Here is a 27,506-nt window from a genome sequence, read left to right as displayed (position 1 = left end):
TGCTGCACCTTGCCCAGGATGGCCCTCGTCCTTTCCTCCGACGGAGAGGCCAGAAGCGACACTGTGTCCAGCTACGCTCCCAGAAACAGTGAGTCTTGCGCGGGCACCAGGTGGGACTTGGCGTAGTTTATGGAGAATCCCAGGTCCGTGAGTAGTTGGACGGTCCTTGCCGTGTGCTCCACGGCGAGCTCCTTGGTCTTTGCTCGGATGAGCCAGTCGTCCAGGTAGGGGTAGACGTGGATCCCCTCTCGGCGCAGCTGCGCTGCCACCGGTGCGAGGCACTTGGTGAACACCCTGGGTGCCGACCTCAATCCGAAGGGAAGGGCTCTGAACTGGTAGTGACGCCCTTGGACCACGAACCTGAGAAACTTTCGGTGTCCCTTTAGGATGGGAATATGGAAATAGGCATCCTCCAAATCCAACGACGACAGGAAATCGCCCTCCTCCAGTTGACCCAGGACGCGTTGGAGGGTGACCATCCGGAACTTCTGTGCCTTGATGAATTTGTTCAGTCGTCGTAGGTCCAGGATGGGACGCCATCCTCCCGTCTTCTTCTTCACGAGTCAGTATCTTGAGTAAACTCCGGAGCCCCGAAGCCTCTTTGGGACGAGCTCGATGGCGCCCTTCTTGAGCATCGCCTTTACCTCCAAGAGAAGTTGAGGGACGTGATGTTCTTTCCTGGCCACAGGGGGGACGCGCGGGCACCTCTTTAGAAACTCGAGCGCGTGACCCTAAGCTAGGGCGTCCAGCACCGAACGGTCGGTGGAGATGGACTCCCACACGCTGATGAAGCTCGCCAGCCGGCCTCCCACCGGGGTGCTTCGGTGGGGGCCCGACCCCACGGCCGGTTCAGTCCTGCTTCGACGAGGCTTTGCCGCCTTGTCCTCCTTGGCGATGACGGCGGGGTCCGCCTGACTTGCCTCGTCCCCTGTAAGCTTCCTGTGACGACGAACAGGCCGCTTGACGGTAGGTGGAAAATCCGCCGCTGGAACCTTTGGAGGCACCCTGTTTGCCTCCGGCGCTCCCAAAGGGCGGCCGCCGTTGCTGGAGAACCCCAAGAGCCCGGGCCGTCTCCGCCTTGATGGCTTGAAGGGAATCGTCCACTGTTTTCCCAAACAGGTTGTTTCCGTCGAACGGCATGTCCAAGACTCTGGTCTGCACGTCCTGACGGAAGTCAGTTGCCTTGAGCCATCCACGCCGCCTAAGGCACACGCCGTTGCCCAACTGGCGTAATCCAGTGTCAGCGATGTCCGTCGCAATCGTAATGGCGTGGTCCGACACCACCTCTCCTTCCTTCAAGATCTCTAGGGCTTCCGCCCTCTTGTCTGGTAGGAAGTCCAGCAGGGGGGCCAGTTTGTACCACAACTCCCTGTCGTAGCGGGCTACGATAGCCAAGGCGTTGGCCGCCTTAATCGACGTCGCTGCCGACGAGATGACTGCGTCCCATCGTGTCTAATTTCTTTCCCTCGCCGACCGGCGGGGAGGTAGACGTAGAGGCCGCACCCCCCGCCCCCGCTTTCTTCCTGGCCGCCGCGGAGACGACCGAGTCCGGGGTCGGCTGTGCCCGAAGGCACAAGGGGGCCGCGTCCGGGACCCGGTACTTCTCGTACCTATCCCTTATAGCCGGCGTCGTGGATGGGTTCTTGAGGAGGGCTAGGCCCTCATCCCAAATATCGTCCAGTAGAGGTACAGCGAGGACCGTCTTCCTCTTGTCCTTGCGCCGTTGATAAAGGAAACCTTCCTTCTTCTCTTCCGGGCAGAGCTGGAAAAGCTCGGATGCCGTGGCGATCATGGAGTAAAACGATCCAATCTCGTCGGGCGGGGAAGCCCGGGTGGGAGGTGACGACGGGAGATCCTCGTCTGAAACCTCGTCGTCTGTACCCGTCGCGGCCGTGTCAGTCCCCGTATCATCCCCACGTGTCATGGACGGGGAGGAGGGCTGAACAGGGCGCGATGGCTGAAAAGGAGGTGGAGGATGAATCCTTCTCTTAGGGGGAGGACTCCCAGGAGGGCCTGGCTCCGGGTCCCCCGTCGGGAGCGGTTCCTCCGTTGGTGGTAACGGCAGTCTCGTCCTTATCTCCGAGCATAAGGACTGTATAGCCAACAAAATGGCCGCCGAGTTGTCTTGCGGCACTGGTTGAGGGGAGTCCGACGGGCGGTCAGGAGCCCCGTCGCACCCTCGACGTTCTCGTCTTCTCCTACGTCAGGGTCCCTCCCGACAAGCTGGTCTTCTTCCACGCCAATGCCGTGGCTTAAGACTTCAATCAGCTCTTCCTCAGAGGTTGAGGCTGAATCCACGACAACCTCCTGCCCCCCCCTTTTTCTTCTCCGTCGGAGGTTTCACGGGGGTCCTGTCGATGGGCATGAAAGAGGACTCCCTCTGCGGTGGCAGGGAGACTCTGTGCCCCGAGGTCGCCACCACTGGTGTAGCCTCCACAGGCTGAGCCAGGGCCGCCGCGACTGTCTCGATAGAGGCCTTGGCCGGATGGATTAAGGCTTTCTCCACCTTAGGTGCACTCACCGCCTTCTCCTTGGGGATAGGGTCACCGCCTCGCTCCCCCTCCGATGGGGCCTTCGAGCTCGACCGGGGTCTCTCCAGGAGCTTCGCCGGGTGCTCGGCCTTCCTCTTACCCGAGCCAGAGCCAGAGCGTTGGCTCGTGGTTGATGGCGCCGGGGAGGATGCGCCCTGCCTGGCGCCCGTAGAGCCCGACCGTTCGGCGCTCCCGGTGTCAGCGGACTCGCGGTGCTTGGCCTTCTGTTGGACCCCCGTCGCCGTGGCGCCCTCAAAGGTCTTAGAAGACCGCTCGGACTTCTTCTTCTTCTTCTCGCCTGACGGGCTCTTCCCTTCCAGCCAGTTGGCGAGACGTTGATGGCGGTCCTTCATGGACCGCTCCGACATATTGCCGCAAGACGCACAGTCCGTCTCCACGTGCGTCTTGTCCTCATGTAGGCAGTAAAGACAAAGGGAGTGTTCGTCCTCCTTAAAGACATTCTGAAGCTGGCATCCAGGGCAGACCCTGAACAGCTTTCCGGGCGTCGAGCTTCCCTTCTCCTGGGCCATGTCCGAGATGGGCCTGAGAAACTTCTGGAGTCCTCCAAAAGCGTGGCTCGACGAAATCTTCACCCTTGAGGGGCGTAGACGAATCCGACACGGGTCCCCGTTGATCGGATGAAGAAACGGTGGAGCTTAAGGCTCTTTTGACCGAAAAAAGAGAATTTTTTTGAGAAAAAACGTGAAAAATAGCACTAACGCTCGAGAGCAATAGCACGAGGATCCCAACACTTGAACGTGCGGTAAAAATCTGAAGATGGCTGCCAGAGGAGGGGCTTAGGTAGATGGCAGTCATTGGCTGTGGTCAGTATGACGCAGAGATCAGTGATTGGTTACTACTACGAAAGACAGATCAGAAACGAAACTGATACTGATTTTTTCTTCACCGAGGATTCCCAGCCTGACGACGGGGAATATTCACGAGCATGTGAATCCATGCCAGACCCCATGCTGGAGAAGTTGATGTACAATCAAACAGACAAATCCAAGCGTGAATCTGTGGAGGATACCACCGAAAAAAACTGCTCAAAACTATCAGCAAAATGGAAAAACTACTTTACACTTGTTAGACATTTCACCTGACATTAATATGTATTACAATACAGTGACTGAGTGAATACATTTCTAGCATGGATTGGTTGTAGAGTTGCACTTGTATATTCCACTTCAAGGATAAATTAAAAAAATTGGGTAAATAACCAAAAAATTCTTGGTGCTAACCTATTAGATCTGTGCTACCAGATCTGACAAACAATTAGAAAACAAGAAATGGTGCCCCAGAAACTCGCCGAGACACAAATAGGTGCACTGCTAACACAGTAAAATACTGCAAAAGTATTGATTTTTATAAATAATTGTAATTAGATATCAAACACATAAGTCAAAAAACATAATATTGCACTTCATAAATCAAAATCATTAATAAAACTCTATATAAGCACTTACAAAAAGTGAACATTCACATAGAGAAACAATTCAGTTCAACTTATTTCGAATAGTAAACACTGTTCAAAGTCACAGTGATGTACAACATAAAACAAGTCAATGTATAAAGTAATTGCAAGAGTCAAATAATACTCCAATTCCTCTTTAGATTCACTGTAACTGTCACGATATCTGGACCAGGAGTTTTGCTATGGATGTCCTATTTGCACATGCTCCCCTAGTCTTGTTACTACGCGTTTCGGGCTAAATGCCCTTCTTCAGGTATTAGATATCAATTCTTCCTATGATTAAATGAAAAATAAAGCTTGTCAATATTGAGTAATGCGTACTATATTTGTAATTAAGTCTAAAGAAATATAAATTTTACTAAACTTCCATACACTAACCTGTGTCTTCTACATTCTTCAACCAGGTCAAGACGCTGTAGCACGTAGGTGGCCACTAGCCACCCTAAAAACAAATCAAAGTTTTAGGATTTGGTTCAGAGTTTAGCCCCAAGGCTCCATATTTCAACTGTACACTGTAGGGGATCTGAGGCGGGACATTACGCAAAAGAGCGCGGTGTCCCGCACAGTAAACAGGTCCCACCACTGTGCAAGCTCACACTGAGTTATTTATAATATAATGCTTTCAAACCAGGGCTCACCTCTTGTTGTTTGTCGAGCCCTCAAAAGGATATGGTAACTTGGCCAGGTATTTCTATAAATTTATGGAAACTCCAACTGTGGAAGAGTTCGTAGTTGCTACGCCAATATTAGAGGTTGCACCACAGGGAAATTCTTAATCCACTATTGCGGAGTATGTCATTCTCGGAAATTGAGGCTTTAACAACGAATAGGGCAGAAACTTTAGCGTTTCTGACGAAGATGCCAATCGAATTTTTAAATTAATTAAGTTAACAGAGAAGGAATTAGGTTCCTCAGCGAAACCTGAAGAACTCATTCTTCAATTAGAAAGATTGATACGACGCGAAATTAATCAAAGACTGCACGCTACAACATTGTCTCAATACTTCAGATCACAAAGAATACCAAGAGGATTGAGGATCGATCTTGAACCAACGCTGTGTAAAGAAAATCCAGAATTTATCAAGAGGTGGAGGCTTATTTTGAACAAATGCTCGCTGGATTTGATCATACTTACTATTGAGGAGTTATCTAAATCATTGATTGCGATTGATGCTGATATTGAAATTGTTAAAAAATCTTTAGCATCATTTGTGACTAAAGAAGAATTAACACAACTATTGGAGGAAATTAATCTTAAATTGGATGACTATAAAGCAGGCATAGAAACAAAAAAGATTCGGAAATTCAGAAGGGATACCCTTGATTACAAATTAGACATTGTCTATTCCTGGAAGGAATATTATAACCAATTGAACGCACACAGAGGATATAAACAACCGGATAATAGAAATAAATATCCACGTAATACCCCACCATCTACATCGGATGCGTCCAGTACAGAACCGGAAGTAGCTAAAGAAGCTACAGAACCTCAACAACCACCTGAGAAAGATCGAACTCCTGGAGGACAAACTCCAAGTACATCCAAGGTATCGGACTCTACGTCTCATCCAACATACTCTTTTTTTAGACCGGCTAAGGTCAGACGAAGCAAGAAAAAAAAGTCAGCCGAAAAAATCCAGTCCATTAGTCAAGAAGACTTAGTCGTGAATATTTCGAAATACAAATTGAGCAAATTCGAACGACAGACTTTGCAGAAAGGCCTATCATTTGTACCCCATAATACCAGTACATTACTGAAAGAAAAAATCAACTTCTTTAAATTAATGCGGAAGATGAAGCTGAAAGCGTTTTTTTACTATCGATGTATCAGAGAGCAGACAAACATCTGAATATTTAGAGATGAAACCTAAAAGTTACTTCTCTCCTCCTGTCCAGAATTGCACATTAGAAGCTTTTCAGAAATCAGTGTTGAAAGATTTGAAGAAGATTAATTTTAAGAAAAAACAAAGGACGAATCTAACGACGAGAGAGAAACAAGTACTGGACAGACTTTGGCAAAATCCAGACATCGTTATTAAGCCAGCGGATAAAGGTGGTGCCTTAGTGATTCTTGATACCAGCAAATACAAGGAAGAAGTAGAATGGCAATTGGATGACACAGATACCTATTTAGAGGTTCCGAACGACCCAACTGAACAGGTGAGGGCTATTATTAAGAAAACTCTAGATGAGGCAGAGATTGAAGAATACATCTCCGATAAGACTAAAGCTTTTTTGACCAATTCACATCCGATTATGCCAGTGATATATGTACTTCCTAAAATTCATAAAAACTTACAGAACCCTCCAGGGCGTCCCATAATTGCAGCTTCAAACAGCCTATTGGAACCATTGGCACAATATCTGGACAAGATCATTCAACCGTTAGCTCAAAAAGCTATCTCATATGTCAAAGATACTAATCACTTTTTAGTGAAACTTCAGTCAGTGGACTTTGTACCAAATACAGATATACTTTTCTCAATGGATGTGACCAGTCTGTATACTAATATCACACATCAATCAGGGATTGAAGCTATGGAATGGGCACTCTTGAACAATCATGATGAAATACACAGCGATGAGCTATTTGTAATACAGTTACTCGCAATAGTATTGAATAATAACTTTTTCATATTTGAAGATAGTTACTTCGTTCACATTTCTGGCACGTCTATGGGTGCAGCAATGGCCCAGAGCTATGCAAATGTATACATGCGACATCTGGAAGAGACAAGGGTACTCAATAAACAACTATGGAAGAAACATTTGAAATTCTATGTCAGATACATAGATGACCTTTTTGGTATCTGGTCTGGAACTGGAATTACAGAATTTTTTTGAATATATGAATAGCTTGACATCAAGGATTCAGTTCACCCATAAGACCAGTACTACAACTCTAGAGTTTCTGGATGTATTAGTTTACCTTAAAGACAATAGATTGGCGACAACAGTTTACACTAAACAAACAGACAGGAATAGCTTACTCTTAGGATCAAGTTTCCATCCAAGAAACACAGTTGAGAGCATACCGCTGAGCCAACTTTTGAGGTATAGGAGGATAGTTTCTGAAGAAGATGAATTTGATAAGAAAGCCAATGACCTCACAAAAAAGTTCCTTCTGAGAGGATATGACCCTAGGCGTATTCAACAGGACCTGACAAGAGTAAAGGGGTTGTCCAGATTGGACACATTACAGACGAACAGAAGAGTAGAGGAGGAGAAGCTGGTATACGTAACCACATATTCACAACAAAGTCTTCAAATCAAGAGAATTATCAAAAGAAACTGGGAGACTTTAACTATGGATCCAAAATTGCAAGAAATTTTTCCGACCACGCCTATGTTTGCATACAGCAAAAGTAAATCAATTAAAGATCATCTAACAAAATCAGACTTTGGATATCAGAAAGTTAAACCAATGACATTCAGAGGTACCTTACCCTGTAACAACTGCAGTTGTTGCCACAACATCATTAAAGGCAACTATATACATCATCCACACAATGGTAATAAGATCTTCCTTAGGCATACTACAACGTGTGACACAATGAGTGTCATATATGGGATAAGATGCCCCTGTGGACTATACTATGTGGGCCTTACTGGCAGAAAAGCTAAACAAAGATAGGTTGAGCATAAATCCAATGTGAGGACAGGCTCGGTTAAATCCCCAGTTGCACAACACTTTAAAGACTTGAAACATACTGTGGCTCAATTGCAATTCGTCATTCTTGAACATGTGGTATTACCGAGACAAGGGGGGAACCTCCAAAAACTCCTACAACAGAGAGAGACATACTGGATTGAACGTTTAGACACAATGTACCCTAGGGGAATGAATCTTGAATGGGATCTATATTGTTTTTTGTAAACTTTGATACTGTTGGTTATGATCTTATGTACACCCCTTTGGTTTGATTTTTTGTGCATTTTGTTGTAGTAGGATTATGAATTTCAAGAGAAACCCAGGGAATGTCCAACAACAAATAAGATCTGTTGCAAAGTGGTAGTTACACATTGCCACTATGATATAATGTTAAAGAATTGGCTTGTGAGTAGTATGTCAAAATATACATCAAAGAATAACTATGTCAGACGAAGAATATCTGACGTGTGAGTTGGATATGATGATGTAAATGGTACATGGATCATTGAGTTTTGGAGTACTTATTTAACCAGCAACACATGCAGAGGCTTCTACTGACACGTAATTGGATTTAATGAGATGAGGGATTCCTTAATTTTAATTTTGGATCTTTATTTAACATCGTCATCGTCCGCTGGAATATAGGGATATATGAGTAGTAATCCTGGGTAATACGATGGATAATCGGTTTTGAAGCACACGTGTTAACAGAGACAGGTTTACAAGTACTTGGTGTACATTTCCCGTGAGAGGGCGGCCGCCATTTTTCTTCCCAAGATGGCGTCTATTTAGGACCATAACGGAAGTATGGAGACATGTCTAGTCTCTGGTAACCAATTTGGAACGAGTGTGTTTCTCCCGGGTAGTAATAAGAGAAGCGGTATTGCTTACCGATACAAGGCTACCAGTGGATTGCAGTATTTTCCCGAAAAAAATCGCAGAAATACAGAGGAATAGAATTCTCAGGTAAAGTTTAACCGCAACTTACCTTAGGCAGCAACTTTTGTAGAAGCACATCGATCCTAGTAAGTTAACCATATATCACTTGCACTTTGAATAGGGATTGAAAACGTCTGGCAAGATCCGGACAGAACGTCACTTTCAACAGGCAGACAATCCCATAAATAAAGCGAGGGATCCGATTTGAATTCCGTGCAGGTATGTTTACTATACGACTTCTTAAATAATCTCTCCTTACCTTAATGATTGACCTAGATTCAGTGAACCCAGGAATGTGACTCCTTTAATATATCTCTTCCACAGTTGGAGTTTCCATAAATTTATAGAAATACCTGGCAAAGTTACCATATCCTTTTGAGGGCTCGACAAACAACAAGAGGTGAGCCCTGGTTTGAAAGCATTATATTATAAATACCTCAGTGTGAGCTTGCACCGTGGTGGGACCGGTTTACTGTGCGGGACACCGCGCTCTTTTGCGTAATGTCCCGCCTCAGATCCCCTACAGTGTACAGTTGAAATATGGAGCCTTGGGGCTAAACTCTGAACCAAATCCTAAAACTTTGATTTGCTTTTAGGGTGGCTACTGGCCACCTACATGCTACAGCGTCTTGACCTAGTTGAAGAATGTAGAAGACACAGGTTAGTGTATGGAAGTTTAGTAAAATGTATATTTCTTTAGACTTAATTACAAATATAGTACGCATTACTCAACATTGACAAGCTTTATTTTTCATTTAATCATAGGAAGCATCGATATCTAATACCTGAAGAAGGGCATTTAGCCCGAAACGCGTAGTAACAAGACTAGGGGAGCATGTGCAAATAGGACATCCATAGCAAAATTCCTGGTCCAGATATCGTGACAGTTACAGTGAATCTAAAGAGGAATTGGAGTATTATTTGACTCTTGCAATTACTTTATACATTGACTTGTTTTATGTTGTACATCACTGACTTTGAACAGGGTTTACTATTCGAAATAAGTTGAACTGAATTGTTTCTCTATGTGAATGTTCACTTTTTGTAAGTGCTTATATAGAGTTTTATTAATGATTTTGATTTATGAAGTGCAATATTATATGTTTTTTGACTTATGTGTTTGATATCTAATTACAATTATTTATAAAAATCAATACTTTTGCAGTATTTTACTGTGTTAGCAGTGCACCTATTTGTGTCTCGGCGAGTTTCTGGGGCACCATTTCTTGTTTTCTAATTGAATACATTTCTAGCTCATGTGTAATATCTCTGGCATTATTCGACCCTCGCCAATATCATGGCGTGAGTATTAATTTTGTATTTAATTTCAGAATTTACAAAATTATGTTTTCTGAGTGGTTTTAAGTTGCCCAGCGTCATAATAAAACGGTCTTACCACTATCAGATGAATTCTCTTTCTTCGATCGCATCTTTCTTTTCCGCCCACGTTTTCCCTTCTTGGGCATCGGCTCTGGTTCATCTCCATTTTCCCCATCAGTACCTTCAGGGCCAGTGCAGTGATCTGAATGCCTGGCCATGGTGTTCTGATAACAGTAAGGAAACATTTTTAAAAATGAAATTATTGTAATGCAAGTAGGATCATTTTATACCACTTAATATCTTAAAAGTGAGTCATCACTTGCACACTAGCATAAATAGACCACTTCTCCAATGAGACTGAGCAAAGCAATAAACAGATGGAAATAAAAATGTGATGAGCAGGAGACAAAATTATCAGACAGTAAGCAGGAGCTGCCTCTCCTAAATGAGGAGTGACTGACTACACAGTGTACTGCAATACTAACTTGCAAACTACATGCTGTCCGTTATATATGGGGGGGGGGGGGGGGGTGGTGTGTGTGTGTGTGTGTGTGTGTGTGTGTGTGTGTGTGTGTGTGTGTGTGTGTGTGTGTGTGTGTGTGTGTGTGTGTGTGTGTGTGTGTGTGTGTGTGTGTGTGTGTGTGTGTGTGTGTGTGTGTGTGTGTGTGTGTGTGTGTGTGTGTGTGTGTGTGTGTGTGTGTGTGTGTGTGTGTGTGTGTGTGTGTGTGTGTGTGTGTGTGTGTGTGTGTGTGTGTGTGTGTGTGTGTGTGTGTGTGTGTGTGTGTGTGTGTGTGTGTGTGTGTGTGTCCTCTGTACATTTTTGATTCCCCTTGCCCTAGGCAAGAAGAAACTAAATAGTATAGCCTAACACCCTTGTTGTGGGTGCTTTTGGCCCAACCAATGTGCCCTCGAGTAACTGTAGACTAGACCCTCCTCTTCCCTTCACATTCAAGCCATGCGGAACCGGAATCACTGGGGTGCGAGGGATTCCTCCCCCCCCCCCCACACCCCATATGGGGTGGAAGGAGGGCACATGTGAATCTATGAAAGATACCAATGCTGGAGAACAGGAGTTACAGGTAAGAAACATACTCCTTCTCCAGCATTGGATCCTTCATAGATTTAAATGCTGTGAATAGATGGTACAATGTTGTTTCATCGTGGGATGAAAGGACGCTGGGTTTTTCTCTGTTATTTCAACGTGAAAACTCATCGAATTTTGTAGCGGTGTATAGATGGGGTGTGGGTGTTGGGGAATAATTAAAGGGGAGGGGGAGGGGGAACCCCACCCCAGCCAAAATAAAAAACATAATTAGTTTTCTCGTTGAAATATCCACAGAGAGAAACCCATTGTTGTTTCATCCCGCGTTTAAATGACCTGGAATCAAATAGATTACGTAGCAGTACACAGGTATAGGAGGTGTCGAATAGGAAAAAATCATTTTAGTACCCCCCCACCTTACCACATATCCAAGGATCATACTTTACTGGAACAGGCGGGTAGGACTGCTCTACCTGTTCGCACTTCCACTGCATGTTGTTTCTCCAGGCAGTAGTGCCTTGTGAAAGTATGCGGCACCACCCAGGTAGCTGCTTGGCAGATATCAGCGATAGGCACCCCTGCAATTATCAGACCTCCACCTGTCTGCTGCCTTAAACCTAGCACTTGCAAATTGCTGGCTGCACTACCACTGTTTGTTGCCTTTATTTATTGTTATTATCCGTTTCTCCTCTGCTTCGCACTTTCCACTTCTCCCCCCTTCCATGCACTTTTCCCCTCCCACTCTTCCATGCACTTGCGCGTTCTCAATGTCACTGGGCCTAGTAAGATCGCGGTTTTGTTCTCCCCTGTTCCCCTCCCTTGCCTTGTCGCGCTCTGAAACATGCGAGTACGAACGCGATAGAAATAAAATATCAATATGCTGAAGCCGCTGTTGCTCTTGTTGAGTGTGCATGAGGAGGGAGCCCGGAGGGGCTTCCCCGCGGATTTGTGGCAGAACACAATGGCCGACGATATCCATCTTGCTATGCTTGGTTTGCAGAGATTATTGCTTTTTCTTGGCTGCCCATATGCAACGAACATTTGCTTCGAATGTCTGAACAACTGCGTTCTGTTATATAGTGCTTAAGGTTGAGTGAATGCACGGCCACCTGCGCCGGTGATGAGGGCTTGCTGAAGAATGCTGGCTGGGATATGACTGCATTTTTATGGAAATCCGAGGGTAGCTTGGATATGAACCGAGGGTTGGTCATGAGAAGCACCCAGTCTCTTTGGAACAACCCCAAGTATGGATGGTTGATAGCGAGGGCCAGTAGTTCGGACGTTCTCCTCACGGACATGATAGCCACTAGGAATGTGACTTTCCAGGACAGGAAGCTTAGGCTCAAACTGTTTTTGCATTAACCCCGAGTAAAGTGTTGAGGCTCCACTTTGGCGAGAGCCGTTTTAGGGGTGGGAAATTTCTGAAGATGCCCTTGAGGAAATGTTTTAGGAGCCTTTCTCCACATAGGGACACGCTCTTGTCCTTTCTGGTGCATCTTGACCTAGCTGCCAAGTGCACCTTAATGGAGTTGTGAGATAGGCCCCATTTGGCTAGGCCTAGCAGATCTGGGAGGACTTGCTCCAACGTTATCTGAAATGGGTTCAGGATCCCCAATTGATGTTGGTCCGGTGCTTGGCACCACTTGCAAAAATGCTTCCACTTTAGGTGGTACGATTTGTTACTAGAGGGCGCTCGAGCGGCCTCCAGCACCGCTCTACAGTCCTGGGGGATGTTTAGGCCTCTGAACTTCACTAAGTCAGGAGCCACGCTGTGAGGTGGTGTAGAACCATCCCCTTGCCCTGTGCTATCAGGGCTGACTGATTGCTGAGGCGGACGGGATCGTCTGCGGTCAATTGGATTATCTCAGAGAACCAGGTCTGGCGAGGCCAGTATCGAGTGATGAGAATCATTTCGCAGGAGAATTGCTGGCTTGCCATCAGCGTTCTGCGTATGATCGGGAACGTGTATGCGAAGAGGCCATCCCATGGAAAATCAAACCAAGTTTCCCTATGGATCCCTCCTGCGGCGTCCTTCTGGTGTACCTGGCACATTTCTTATTCGGCGCCGTGGCAAATGGATCTATTGTCGGGTAACCCCAGCGGTGAAAGAGCAATTGGAGTGACGTCTGATCGAGCTCCCATTTGTGGCTCTGGGATAGCTGCGTGCCTAGGCTGTTCGGTTGTAGACCCCTGGCAGGTGAAAAGCTTGGATGCTGATATTGTGGGCTATGACCCAGTGCCATGTCACCAGTGCCTCCCTAGACAATGTCTAGGACCTGGTACTCCCCTGCTTTCGCAGGTAGTGGTGGTATTGTCTTTGAGGCCCTTGACAGTTGATTTTGTAGTTCCGGGAGGAAGGATTTGAGTGCCCCTCAAACCACTTTTAGTTTGAGAGTAGTTGGTCCAAGTGAGCGCCCCACCCTTGCTGGGAGGCACCGGTCACCAGCATCTTGGTGGGTGTAGGGTCTTGAATACCTTTCCTTTAGGTTTTTGTGTTTTGCTGCCAACCATTGAAGCTGCGAGTGCAGTCTGGGAAGAATCTGGACCTTGTTGCCCCACGACCCCGTGGTTTTCGACCAGTTGACAGTCAGGAACTCCTGCAGCGGCCTCATGTGATGCCTGCAGTGGGGGATTAGTGGTATGCACAATGCCATTGTTCCAAGAAGTTGCATGCAATGCTGCAACATTTTGACCTTGTTCGGTGTAAAGGATTGCAGCAGTGTTGAGGGCGTTTATCCTGTTGCTGGATGGGCGCACTCTTGGCTCGTGTGTGGAGAATTCCGCCCCTAAGAATATGAGCTTCTTGGACGGCCGCAAGGAAGATTTTAATTGAATGCGAAACCAAGTGCTTGCAGCCGGTCAACCGTTGCAGCTATCGACCAAAGCGTTCCCTGACTGGATGGCGATCATACGAGCCAGTCGTCTAAGTAAGGGTCAAAGTGGTGCCCTTGTTTTCACAGGCTGGTCACCGCCAGCGAGAGTCCCTTTGTGAAGGTGCGTGGTGTTGACTTTAATCCAAATGGTAGGACCCCGAAATGATAATGCTGGTTTCCAACAATGAAACAGAGGAACTTTCGGTGCCCCGGGTGGATGGGTATGTTGAAATGTGTGTCCTGGGGGTCCAGGGACACAAGAAAGTCGTGGTACTGGGTAGCTTCTATGACCTGTTGTAAAGTAATCATGGTAAACCTTTGAAGTTTTATGAACTTGATTAACCTTCTGAGGTCTAGAATGCGCCACTTTCCGTGCGGTTTGCGGACAAAGTATCGGGAGTACATTAATTTCCACTTTGATGTTTGCGGACCTTTACTATGGCTCACGCAGTTGGGAGTTTGGTGTATGGGAGGGACCACTTGCATGAACTCTAACAGGTGCCCGTAGTGGACCACATCGAGCACCCACTTGTCCATTGTTATTGCGTCCCAGACCCTGGCGAATCTGGATATTCTCCCGCCCCTGTGCGCCGTGTGTATGATTGTCATTGTTGAGGTTTATCCTGTCGTCCCCTTTGTGATCCAGGTAGTTGTTTGCGGCGATGGATCTGGTGAAAGTCCTTCGACTTTTGATTCCCCCCGTACGCCATTTCGTACCCTTGTAATATGAACCTCTAGAAAACTGCCATCGCTTGTTGGAGGAGGTTGGTGATGTTCTGCCAGATGCTCCCATGAACTGAGGCAAATTGCGTCGGTTCTATAGGGATGTCAGAGACCTGATGGTGTCTGTTTTTATTGTCTTGAGGGCTTGTCGATTTTAGGACCGGTTAGCTTCTCCACCTCAAATGGCTTATCTATGACCTTGTGCTGGATGTCTAGCCGGAAGTCTGTACAGAGGAGCCAAGCCTGCCTTATTAGGACTACTCCGTTTGCCACCTGCTTAAAATCTGTCTCTGCCAGGTACAATGCCATGGTGATCCCTATGTTGGAGATAGCTTCACCTTCTTTCAGTATTGCTTTTGCCTCCTTACGCTTTTCCTCTGGGAGACGTCTAGGATTGGCCGGAGCCAGATTGTTTAGGCATTTAAAAATAAGAAAGCACTTTGAAGTGAATTCTGTCCCTCACAGATAACCAGTGCAGAGAGCGACGCAATCCCGAAATATGGTCAGACTTCTTTACACCCACACCCAATCTCACTGCAGCATTCTGTGCTCTTTGCAGTCGTTGCCACTGCTTAGCTTGGATTCCTGCAAGCAGGCTATTGCAATAGTCTAGTTGAGCATTTACTAATACTCCAATCACTGAAGCCTGCCTGTACGATGGTACATAATGTAGGACTTGACACAGGAGCCGAAGATTGTAGAAAATGGACTGCATCTTGGCACTCACCCGAGACTCACTGCTCAGATTCTCTGCCCAGAGATGTTTTGGGCCAAACAAAGCCACCTTGGATTTCTTGCCATTAAGCTGAAGTCAGTTAGCAGACATCCAAATACTGACCTCCTCCAGACAATCCTTAACTCGAAGGAAGGACTCTTCCATGTTGCCCATGTTGACATTTACCTGCGTATCTCCAGCGCAAGACTGAAAGTTAACCCAATGTTTCCTCAAAAAGTCCATCAACGTGCATAGATTTAGATTGAATAGCAGGGTGAAAGGGAAGATCCCTGCAGCACTCGACAGGTCTGAACCGGGAGGGGAGGGAGGGGCAGGGAAATCGGACACCCAGCCTCCCAATTGATAGAAAAGACTCAAATCATGAGGTGTCGACACTCTTCCAATCATACTCAGTTGATTAATTAAGCAACAGTGATCTATCCTATCAAAAGCGGCTGAGAGAACAAGCATAACCAACAGGGTCGGATTCCCCCCAAACCCCCCCATTACCGTTCCACCCCCTTGAGGGGGTCATTCCACACTGGCAGAATAAAGGTCTCTGTTCCAAATAATGGTCATAAGCCAGATCGTAGGGCATCTAAGAGCCGCTCCTTTTATACGTACTCCAGTAGTTGTACTGTGACTACCTTCTCAAGTACTTTATGGGCCAGGGTAGTCCTGCTACTGGCCGGTAGTTATGAAAGATCTCCGGATCCAGATAAGGTTTCTGCAGGAGCGGTGCGACCATAGATAATATTTTAGCTCTGGTGAGACTGACCCAGAGAGCAAAGACTTGTTCACAAACTATCCTAGAAGGAGTAATTTCCACTCCCAGGCATTTAGCCACCCATGCTGGTAGGGGAAACAAGGCGTCATTCATAGGTTTCAACCCTCCCAGCATAGCATGAATAGCCAGCATAGCATGAATAGTCTGTTATGTTGGGTGTGCGTTTGTGTAAATTGGCTGGTAAATTATGGTTGTGCGCACTGGCAATTTGTGTCCATAGGGGTAAGGTCCATTGCCTGGGATTGTTGTATGTTGGGTGTGTGTTTGTGTACAGTACAAGCTAAGTGTGAGGGACCGGAGTAGGAGCCAGGTGGTTAGTACATGGGTGTTTTACTGGAGTACAGGAAGGGCTGTATTCCCCACCCACAGCACACTTACCTTATCTGTCGTTGTAGATTGTCTGCGCCAGGCGTCCCAGGGAAACACTGAGGGGAACTGCTTAGATGGCAACTGCTCTTTGCCTCCGACCCTCGGGCAAGAGCTGCCCTCTCTTGCTAAGAGGGTTTCCTCTTGCAGTTGTCCAATCAGGCGAGGGTTGGGAGTGGGAAAGGAAACAGAGTCCAACGACAATAAAAGAAACCAAGAAAACAGAGCATAGGAGGGAAGCAACGGATGCAAACCAAATAAATCAATGGAAAACGAGGACAGGAAGGGAGGCAAACGAAAATAATAATGAAAGAGCGCAGAAGGACGGCATAGAAAATACAGGCAACGTGGCTTTCAAGAGGCTCCCAATTGCCCATAACCAGGTCGGCTGAGTCCCGTGTGTTCCTCGGTGCACATGGAGAATGGTAACTTTGACAATAACTTAGGCTGGTGGGAGAAGGGGCTACACCTTTGGAAGTTGTGTGGGTGAGGCAAATTGATTTGTATAGTGCCCCATTCCCACTGTCCCAAAGCTGTGTTTTGGGGAATTAATGTCAAATTAGCAACCAGTGGTGCAATTTAATGCCCATTGGTCCTGTTACATTGCCCAAAACATGAGGTTTCAAATATGGCGGTGAGGTAGGACGCGTACCCCATACCTGCTCCGACCATCGACCCAGCCGCAACGAATGACGATGAGATAAAGGTCTGCAAGTGAGCCACCCGCATATACACCCGAGGCAGGGGTTTTGGTGCCCTTAGGGGTGCTCGAATCCTGCCACAGAGTAAGATACGGCTGCAAGGAGGAGTCGGGAAAGTAACCCGGTGGACCACCATGGCGGCCTCAGTGGGCCCTCAGGCGGTGGGAGGCGGCAGCCACGAGCTCCACGGAGGGTCTTCGGCCATGGTGCCGGTAGTGCTGCGTACAGGTGCCCCCTCGGACATGGGTTCAGTACTAGGGCGAAGCCCCTCGGGTTGGGACCCAGGAATAGAGCCTTGCGGCCCCTCAGCGGTAGCACCGGTAGGATCTTGCGACCCGCCAGCCAACGGGCCGGTAGCTGGAGTAGCCGCGGTCTTCGTGCTGGTTTTAGAACCTGAAAGGTCCCGCCCGATGGTGCTTCCCGGGGAAGGAGTCACCATTGTGGGGTGCAGAGGAGAACAGAAAACCTACCTTGGGCCTGGTCTTCCTTGCCAAGGCACCGAAGACAGTGCATGAGGGTCGGACGTTGGGAAGGGACCCTCGCAGGCTGGACACCTGCTGAAGACTGCCATCAGGCGCCATGGAGGAGTATGGCACCAGAGGACAGAGAAGTGCCTGACAATTGGAAGAGAAAAAAAGAAACAGAATAACTTCTTCCGGGGAAGAGCGCATGGAATTACTAGGCCAGAGGACTAATCCAGGAGTGCTGTTGAAAGCAGTCTGTTCCCGTCGACGTGGAGAAGAGGACTGGGGAGTGGCGCCAGTGGGCAGAGTCAGGGGAGGCCATGGTCCCAGGGACCCCCTACCGAACGCATCGAAATTTAAAGGGGAAGATGATTTTTCTGGTGAAAAAGGTTGTTTCCCGTCCATAGCGAGGGACGCTCATACCGTATGGAGGAAATTACAAGTTACTCCCCATAGTGACCAACGTACTCTTAGTCCATAGTCCCCTTTCCTCCATACTGTATGGGCGTCCCTTCCAAGGGACGGGAGACGAAACTTTTTTCACTAGAAAAAAAAACCTTCCCCTTTAAATTTAGAGGCGCGCAGGGGTGCGGCCCAGGGAGCATGCGCTGCCCTGACTCCGCCGCCACACCTCAGTCCGCATTGATGCGTCGACAATAGTTTTAACATTGCCTAATGACACCAGTATTGTTAGGGCGGGGGGTTGGTGGGACGTATGGAGGAAAGGGAATTACGGACTAAGAGTACGTTAGTCACTACGGTAACTATTACTCTTACATCACGTCCCCTTTCCTCCATACTGTATGGGCGATTACAACTGATTGTAGCCCCAGGGTGGAGAGGAGACCTTAAGCAAATAGGTTCCTGAGAACCGCCTGTCCTAAAGCCGTATCAGATCTAGAGCCAGCATTCAAACAGTAATGCTTGCAGAAAGCCAAGGGAGCGGCCCAAGTGGCCGCCCTGCTTTTGACTTGCCAAGGGACATGGCGCTGGATTGTGATGGCTGTTACCTTGGCCCCGACTTCGTGGGCATGCATGCTGGCCGGAAGCGGCTTGTGCTGGCCCTCATACGCTTCCTTGATGGCAGAGACCATCCAGCGGGATATGGAAGCCATAGAGGCCTGATAGCCAGGTCTTGAGCCTCCGAAAGTGACAAACAGGGCGTCTGATTTGCGTAAGCCCTTGGTCCTGTCCAAGTAGAATTTCATGGCACACCTTACATCCAGGCAGTGCAGCACTCTTTGTGCTTCGTCCTTGGGATCAGAAAAAAACGTAGAAAGTACTATTTCTTCATTCAAGTGGAAAGCAGACAGGACCTTGGCCAGAAATGCAGGGTGCGTCCGCAGGACTACTTTGTCCTTGTGAAAGGTAGTATTTGGTTCCGAGGCAACCAGCGCCTGGATTTCGCCTGCTCTACGAGCCGAGGTGAGGTGACGGATACTAGTAAGGCCGTCTTGATGGTGATCAGCCTGATGCAAACAGGCGCCAATGTCATGGTCCGGTCCAATTGGCGTTTGTTACCACGTTGGCGGCTACACCGCCATTGAATGTTCCATCACGTTCATTCAGAACGGTCAGCAACGCTCTAGTGTTCAACCAACATGGCCACTGCTGGGAGGTACCTGGTGTATGTATTCCCAGCGGTCAGCGCGTTGCAGCCGTCCTGTTAGCTTGCTTCTCTTTGCGGTTAATACGCCAAGTATTTTTCCCTTATTGTTTCGCTTCATACCGAAGCTCTTTTCTCTCTGTCTCCCTCTCTCAATGGCGCTTTCGCGCGTCACATTTCCTTTTGTTTTTTCTCGTACCGGCTGTGCGGGTCCTCCTCCTCAATATTACTATGTTCCTTCCATTTTTTCTTCCTTCTGCTTCTTGCGCTATCCTGGCGGCGTTCCCCCCCCCCCCCCTCCTGTGCAGTGCCTTGGTTCGTATATCATTTCTTTTCTGGGCACTGTTACTTTCTCGCTTCTGTTCGATCATTATCCCAGTGGAGGCTACGATTTACCATCTTGTGCCCTTATCCACTACTATCAATATAATCTTCCTTCCTACAACACTCATTGATCCATTCGACGGGAGTGCATTCTCCACCCTGCCCTTCACTACTCAAGAATTGCAAGGGTTTTTTTCTGCCTGCAGGCTTTTCCCCCCATATCCGACAGCCTGTTCCCGGGGCTGGAGCCATAGTGTGGTATTCAAACGGCTTCACTGTGGCTTCTACAGGTGGCAGGTACGTACCACAAAAGGAGAAGGATTATCTGGCACACCGACACGGACTTCAAGAAACCTCTGAGACAGAGAACACAGGTGAGGAGAGTGGTGCAGGGTGTGGGGTGGAGAAGACTCAATGAAAGAAGATCCAGGAGTATTCAGAGGATCGAGAGGACAGATTGCAACGCCAAAAGATAAACATGGCCACTCCAGAGCAAGTGCAGGAATTATGGAGAGCATTTCAAGGACTATCAAGAGTTACAGACTGTAAAGTCCGAAAATGCAGTTCTAAAGCAATTGATGGCCAATCGTGAACAACCACCTCCGGAATTGCCTCCGATGGCCCTGTCCTCCGGCAAATTCGATGGTACACCTAAAAAGGTCAAGGAATTTCTTGAAGCCTGCACAGTTTACTTCACATTCCGACCTCTGACATATTCCACGCATCAGTCTAGGGTCGGGCTCCTGTTAGGCAGAATCCTGTGCAGTGCCCTTAGGGACCACTACACATAATTAAGACTACAGGTGGCAATACAAGTTTTACCTTTGGTACAAGCCTGTACTAAGTTATAGTGGTAGCAGCAGCAGAGCAGCCAGGCTTATCTCAAGAGTATATGAGCAGTAGCAGAGATTACACAAAGGGACTACAATCACTGTGACTCAAGCAAACACTGACTCAAGGTTTCAGTACATTTATTTTTAAACCATCAGTTATAAACACAACACCTCTATTAAACTTTAAACAAAACCACACGTTAAATATACTACAACCAACTTTGTACAGTAACTCTCAAGGTAAGTACCCTGTGTTTGAATGAACCAGTGTTCTGCACAAAACACGATACCGCGGATACAGTTGCGATCACTTTTTGACAGTTCGGACTACTAAATAAACACGTATCCATGACATGAAATGCTACCGGGGCAAAAACACACTTAGCACCTGAGATACCCAGAGGGAGTTGGAGGCAAAAATCACAGGCAATATTTAGGTTAGGCAGACAGTATCGAGAAACACTCAGAAGAACAAGTTACTTCTTACCTTGTAACGTTCTTTCGATGGGATCTTCCTCCGACATATTCCTTATCTCGATAGATCATCTCCAGCTTGCTGGCCTCGGAAACATTTTTTCAGTAGAGGTCGCTGTGCGTCGACGTCCCTCGAGCCGATGTCCCTCGACAGCCTCCGTATCGGCGCTGACATCATCATGCATATAAATAGACTCGTGCAGCGTCCGTTGCTCAGTTCCGTTTTGACGTTAACAGTTGTTTTACATGAATTGGTTATTGACCCAGAAGGAGCGTAGGCTGTAACCACAAGGGAAGTTTTACTGAGGGGATGGATGGGAGGGGCGATAAGGAATATGTTGGAGGAACATCCCATCGAAAGACCGTTACCAGGTAAGAAGTAACTTGTTCTTCGAAGGGATTGTGTCCTCCGACGTATTCCTTATCTTGATAGACTCCCATAGCAGTGGTGTGTAACTGGAGGTGGGAGTAAAATTGCCATGTTTCCCTTCAAGAATGAACAGAGTGCAACACAGCTTTGCCAAATCTAGTCTCTTGGCTAGAGGAGGAATCCAGGTTGTAAAATCTTGAGAAGTTATGTGCAGACGACCATGTGGCAGCCGCACATATGTCTCGAATCGGTACCCCTCTTTGGAGGGCCGAAGATGCTGCGATACCCCTGGTTGAATGAGTCCTAAGATTTTGAGGAGGCTCTTTCCCTGCCAGTTTGTAACATTCCAGAATGGCCAAAATAATCCATCTGGAAATGGTCTGTTTTGTTATCGGTAATCCCAATTTGTGCCCTGAGTAACCTACGAACAGTTGGTCTGCTTGCCTAATCCTAGCAAGTCTGCTGATGTAAAAGCTCAAAGCCCGCCTTGGGTACAGCCTATGTAGCCTTTCTTCCTCTTTCCCCGGATGGGGAGGGGGATAAAATGAAGGTAAGGTAATCTTCTGAGTGATGTGGAATTCAGAAACCACCTTTGGGAGGAAATTAGGCTTCACTTGTAGGACAACTTTGTCTTTATGAAAAATTGTATGAGGGGGTTTACAAGATAGAGCTTGTAATTCGCTCACCCTCCAAGCAGATGTCAATGCCACTAATAAGACAGTTTTAAGGGTGAGAAACCTTAGCGAACAAGAGTGGAGTGGTTCAAAAGGAGTACCCATCAGGAAATGTAAGACTAAATTTAAGTCCCATAAGGGAACTTGGAATGGCCTTGGAGGATAGACATTGGTTAATCCCTTCAGAAATTGTATTACTAAGGGTAACTTGAAATACAATGGTTCCTCTGCAGTGCGCTTGAAGATAGATTGCGCTGCGAGATAGCCCTTGATAGTGCCAACCTGAAGGCCCGAATTTGCCAAATAGAGTAGAAAAGATAACACTGTTGGTGTACCACATGAAAAGGGGTTGATATTCTTCTCTCTACACCAGCTGCAAAATTTGTTCCAACGGCAGCGGTATAAAGTCTTTGTTGCTGGCCTTCTTGCCGAAAGCAACACCTCCATGACGTCATCTGGGAGGTCCCAATCCTTGTATTTCAACCTTTCAGATAGCAAGCGTGAAGGTTGAGGGTTCTGATGTCTGGATGGAGAACCTGACCTCCCTTCTGCGAGAGAAGATTCTCCTTGAGTGGAAGACGAATTGGAGGGCAGATGGACATGTCCAGGAGGTCCAGGTACCACGTTCTCCTGGCCCCGTCCGGGGCAATTAGGATTATGGCTTTCCGGAACCTTCTCAACCTCCTGATCATTTGAGGAATGACAGGAACTGGAGGAAACGCGTACAGAAGTGGAAACTCCCAGTCCACTACGAACGTGTCCCCTAGAGCTCCTCTCGGGGGAAATTCCCTTGAACAAAACTGATGGCACTTGCTGTTGATGCTGGTGGTGAACAGATCCACTTGAGGGGTTCCCCAAAGGGGGAAGATCTGTTGAAGGACTTCCTGAGCTAGTTCCCACTCGTGGGAGACTGTACTCTGCCTGCTCAGAGCGTCCGCCGTCAAGTTTTTCTCTCCGGCTAAGTGAAGTGCCGATAGAGAGATTCCTTCTTGGATTGCCCAAAACCAGAGCTGCATCGCCTCTCTGCACAGAGGCATGATCCTACGCCTCCTCTTTTGTTGAGGTAGTGCATGGCCACTGTGTTGTCAGTCAAATGGCAGTACAAATGGCAGAAAAGCCTTCAGCGCTAGTCTGATTGCTCTCAGCTCTAACAGGTTGATATGTAGTCTGTACTCCAATGGAGACCAACGACCGCTGATGGTCAAGTCGTTGGCATGGGCTACCCACCCCGTGAGTGAGGCATCTGTGACTCATCTCCGGCCATGGTTGCCAAAACAGTTCTTTCAAGATGTTCTCCTGGCAGGCCCACCACTGAAGGTCTCGAGCCACCTTGTCCGGAACCTAAAGGAGATCTGTCATTCGCCCTGAGAATTGCGACCACTGAGTTCTTAGTGCCCACTGAAGAGATCTCATTCTCAGGCAAGCCTCTGACACAAGATGCAGGATGCCATGAGGCCGAGCAACTTCAAAAAGTCGAAGGCTGGGAGACGTTGGGCATTTTGAAACTTGGTGACCATCTGCAGAATATCTTGAGCCCTCACCTCTGGTGGCGAGGCTTTTCCCAGGCAAGTGTCCAGGGCCGCTCCAATGAACTGGAGTCTCTCTGGTGGTATCATCTGTGACTTCTTTAAATTGAGGGAGAAGCCCAGTTTGTGAAGGAAGTGGCAGACATAATCTAGCTGGCTCTGAGCTTGTTCCGGGGATACAGCTGTGATCAGCCAATCATCCAGGTAGGGGTAGACGTGAATCCCTTCCCTCCTTAGACTTGCAGCCACTACCGACATTAGCTTGGTGAAGAGACCCTTGGGGCGGAGGTCATCCCAAATGGCAGAACTCAAAATTGAATGAGAGCCGCCAATTGTATACCTCAGGTATTGCCTGTGTTTAAGATGGATTGGCACATGGAAATAAGCATCCTGAAGGTCCAGAGATACCAGCCAGTCCTGGAGCTGGAGGGCCTGAAGGATCTGAGAGCGAGTTACCATCTTGAACTTGTCCTTCCTGAGGAACTTGTTCAATTCTTGTAAGTCCAAGATAGGTCTCAGTCCTCCGTCCTTCTTCGGTACTAGGAAGTAGGGGGGAGTACCAGCCCTTGTTCCTCTCCGCTACAGGTACCGGTTCTATGGCACCTTTCTCCAGCAGGTCTACAATTTCCTGCAAGAGGAGCGAATCTGGAACTTTCCGAGAGCTGTTCCCCGGTGGATGACTGAGGAATGCGTAGAAAAGACAGGCAGTAACCTTGGGCAACTGTCTCCAATGCCCAAGCATCTGACGTAATAGCCTGCCATTCCAACAGATGTTGGGTTAGCCTGCCCCCTACTGGTGTCTTGTGAGGAGAGTCCTCAGAATGATTTAGAGGCGGCTGATGCAGGTGCCGAGGGTAAAGAGGCACCTGCTGCTGCGGCTTTTGTATTTTTACCCCGTCCACCTCGGGTGAATCTTTTTTGACCTCTTTGAATCGACTGTCCTCTGCCTTTTCCGAATGTGGAATAAAAGCGAAAGGACTTACCTCTCCAAGAGGTTCCTGAGGGGCGAAATGGCGTTTGACGGATTGCAGCTCCCAGGGATTTTGCTGCTGCTTTGGATGTCTAACTTTTCTAGGCTGTCATCCACCTTCTTACCAAACAAAGAAGAGCCGTCAAAGGGCATATTTAAAAAAGTCTGGCTTGTACATCTGAAGCAAACCCAGACTTTTGCAACCACGCAAATCTGCGGGTTGTAGTACTTGCTGCCATGGCCCCACTGATGCCGTCAGCAGAATCAATGCCAGTTTGAAGAGATTCGCACATTGCGTCTTTACCATCCTTTATAATGTTTTGAAACGCTTCCCTTCTCCCTCTGGGAGGCAGTCAGCCGCTGATGAAACACACTCCCAAAGTATATGGCTGAACCTTGCGAGCGTACAAGTAGCGTTAATAGATTTCAACGCCATGCTACATCCAGAAAAAAACTTTTAGCCATAGAGTCTTTTGTCATCCCTGTCCTGTGGAACAGTAAGGTATGCCGATCTACTGCCTGATGCAGTTGCTGCTTGAACAACCAGACTCTCTGGAGTTGGATGTTTAGACAAAAATTCAGGGTCTGTAGTAGATACCCTATATTTGGCTGATAACTTTGTTAACCGCCGGGATAACCTCAGGAGTTTCCCAGTTAGCCAATATTTGTCTTTGTAATGCAGCGTGAAATGGAACCACAGGATCCTCCTGTGGGCCTTTAACTAAAATGTCTGTAAGGTCATCCTGTTGGAATGCAGGTGAAGGTGTAGACCAACCCATGAATTCTATAATTCTTGCAATTAAAATTCTGTGAGGGGTTTCGGCATGTTCCCCTGGGTCTGGTTTGGCAAATTCTATTTCTGGGGAAGGATCTAACCCACTTGCCTCATGTAAGGATTCTCGAAGATCCTTTAACCTATTTTCCTCAGAGGTAAATTACTCTCGTTCAGGTGTTGCAGATCTCTGCAACCCAAAGTGTCTTTCTTGATCTGAATCCTCCCCTTCCTCAAACTGAAGACACAAGTCTGAAATGATCAGACCTGGGAAATGGCTTAAATCCCATTTCCAGGTCAGTAAGGGCTAAATTTGTCATAATTGGTTGAGAAAACGCTGATGTCGTCGACGCGGACATTAAAGGCTTCGAAAACACCAAAAAAAGCGTCGAGAAGATTGGAAGAGGCCTCTAAGAACTTGAGAGGATCGGAATCCTACTCTAGGTTGTCAATGACATTCTCGAAGTCGTGTTAGAGGCCCTGGGTATGACCACTGGCTGTGAGGTAATGACAGCCGTGGGATTGTTCTTTTTTGGCGTCAACGCCGATTCAATCGACCTATGCGTCGATGAGCCCTTCGATAATGGCGTCGATGACGCAGATTTATGCGTTGAAGGGACTTTCGACGATGGCGTCGATGGCAGTGTCTTTGCTCGAGGGTTTGTGACGCTTGAGTAGTTTCTTTCGCCGGGTGCAACAACTCGCGGCGTTTTGATTTTTTCGGGTCTTTCACCCAGGGTATTACCCTCAGCTGTCTTCGAGGGGATAGAGGCCGCTTTCTCGAAGACGCTAAGCATCCTTTCACGGAATTCCTCCCACTCAGCCTGAGAGCTATGTTTTGTGGGGCAGGTGACTCTTTCCGGAGAAAGAGACGACGAGGAAGGGGATCTTTGACGTCTCTTACTTGAATGCTTGGATCTCGAAGAGTGGTGGGAACTGCTTCGAGACCTAGAACGAGAAAGTTTCCTGTGTCGGCGAGGAGACTAATGTCTCGACTCTGCCAAGGAAACTTTCGAAGGAATTTTAACTGTCTTACCTCTCTCAAGCTTCCCCTTACGCTCCTTCAAGGCTTTCGCCGTCATGGACATGCAGTCCTCGCGCTCCGACCATTGGTGCTCCGATCCCAGGCACCACAGTCTCGACATTTTTTGAAGCCGGACCATGGAGTCGTCGGTTCGGATGAGGAAGTCATCGAGTAAGAGTTGGTAATCTCGAATAATAATGAAGAATATATTTTCTGACTAACGAACTGAGCAACGCGATTCCGAGGCCCACGAAGCGCGGAAAAAACGGAACTGAGCAACGGCCGCTGCGCGCGTCTATTTATACGCATGACGACATCGGCGCCGATACGGAGGCTGTCGAGGGACATCGGCTCGAGGGACGTCGACGCGCAGCGCCCTCTACTGAAAAAAAAATTGAGGCCAGCAAGCTGGAGATGATCTATCAAGATAAGGAATACGTCAGAGGACACAATCCCTTCGAAACAGGAGTTCAAAAGTCAAAGGGTCGGAGCCAGATTTAGATGACACCAGAGGCCTGTGCCGAAGACCATACCGTTAGACAGTTCCCGATTACGTATAGCCCAAGAGTACTTGAATATTGTCAATGTTCGGAAGAAAAAGTTATAAGGAGGGAAGACAAGGACAAGCCTTGAGGATGAAGAAAAGGGGTTCACCCAGTTTCCTCGAGTAGGGCACAGTACCTTATTTCCACGATACAGCTGAGCCTTGGCAGTTGTTCCTGTTGGTTTCCCGCAGAGCCACGATTCCCGGAGCTTCATTGTGAAGGAGGACATCTGAAGGGGGTCTGCACCACACAGGGATGAAGCCGGCAGCAGCGACAACGAAAAGGTGTGCTCCTTAAAAACAGGAGAGGCTCAGCATGTGGCTATCCGGATCACTACAGCAGTGTGCAACGATTTCGACCAGGGCGGAGATCTCTGGCTGAAGAAAATTAGCTGGCTATCCCCACCAGGCTTGGGGGAAGAAGACTCCGGACTGGATCTTCTTATTCGTCGAAGGGTAGATACCTCAAGTCCTGCAGCAGGGCTGCACCGGGACGGGGTAGTTGCAGCAGCCGTCATTCTCTCTGCTTCTCTGTGGTTCCTTGTAGTTCCAGAGGCGACTGACTTCTAGCCCAAGAGACCTGCCTTTTATGCGCAAAACCCCCATTCACACAGCCTGGCTGTCAATCACGCAGCAGGGGGGGTTGTCCAGCCGGGACAACCACCTCACCCAATCATGGCAAAGAGCGACTTGGGTTTCCTAGGATACCCTGTGCAGGGGGTGACTACACCCCTCCCTCACATTCAGCCCACCTAGACACCCAGGCGCCTTGAGGAGGGCTTCTCTGCAGAAGCCCGCC

At 47.8% G+C, this 27,506-nt stretch overlaps 1 protein-coding gene across 1 annotated transcript in view; it reads right to left on the bottom strand.

Moving 5' to 3' along the window:
• Positions 1-27,506, bottom strand: part of CTCF (CCCTC-binding factor) — a 601,567-nt gene that overhangs the window by 135,590 nt on the left and 438,471 nt on the right. Inside the window, exon 9 of the mRNA XM_069604497.1 lies at positions 9,996-10,143. Coding sequence (XP_069460598.1) covers positions 9,996-10,143 — 148 coding nt within the window. The remainder of the gene's footprint in view (positions 1-9,995; positions 10,144-27,506) is intronic.

Source organism: Ambystoma mexicanum, chromosome 1p (assembly GCF_040938575.1).
Source record: "Ambystoma mexicanum isolate Mex_15411 chromosome 1p, UKY_AmexF1_1, whole genome shotgun sequence".
Taxonomy (NCBI): Eukaryota; Metazoa; Chordata; class Amphibia; order Caudata; family Ambystomatidae; genus Ambystoma; species Ambystoma mexicanum.
Note: the sequence above shows the minus strand (reverse complement) of the source record. Positions and strands in the feature narration are given on the sequence as shown.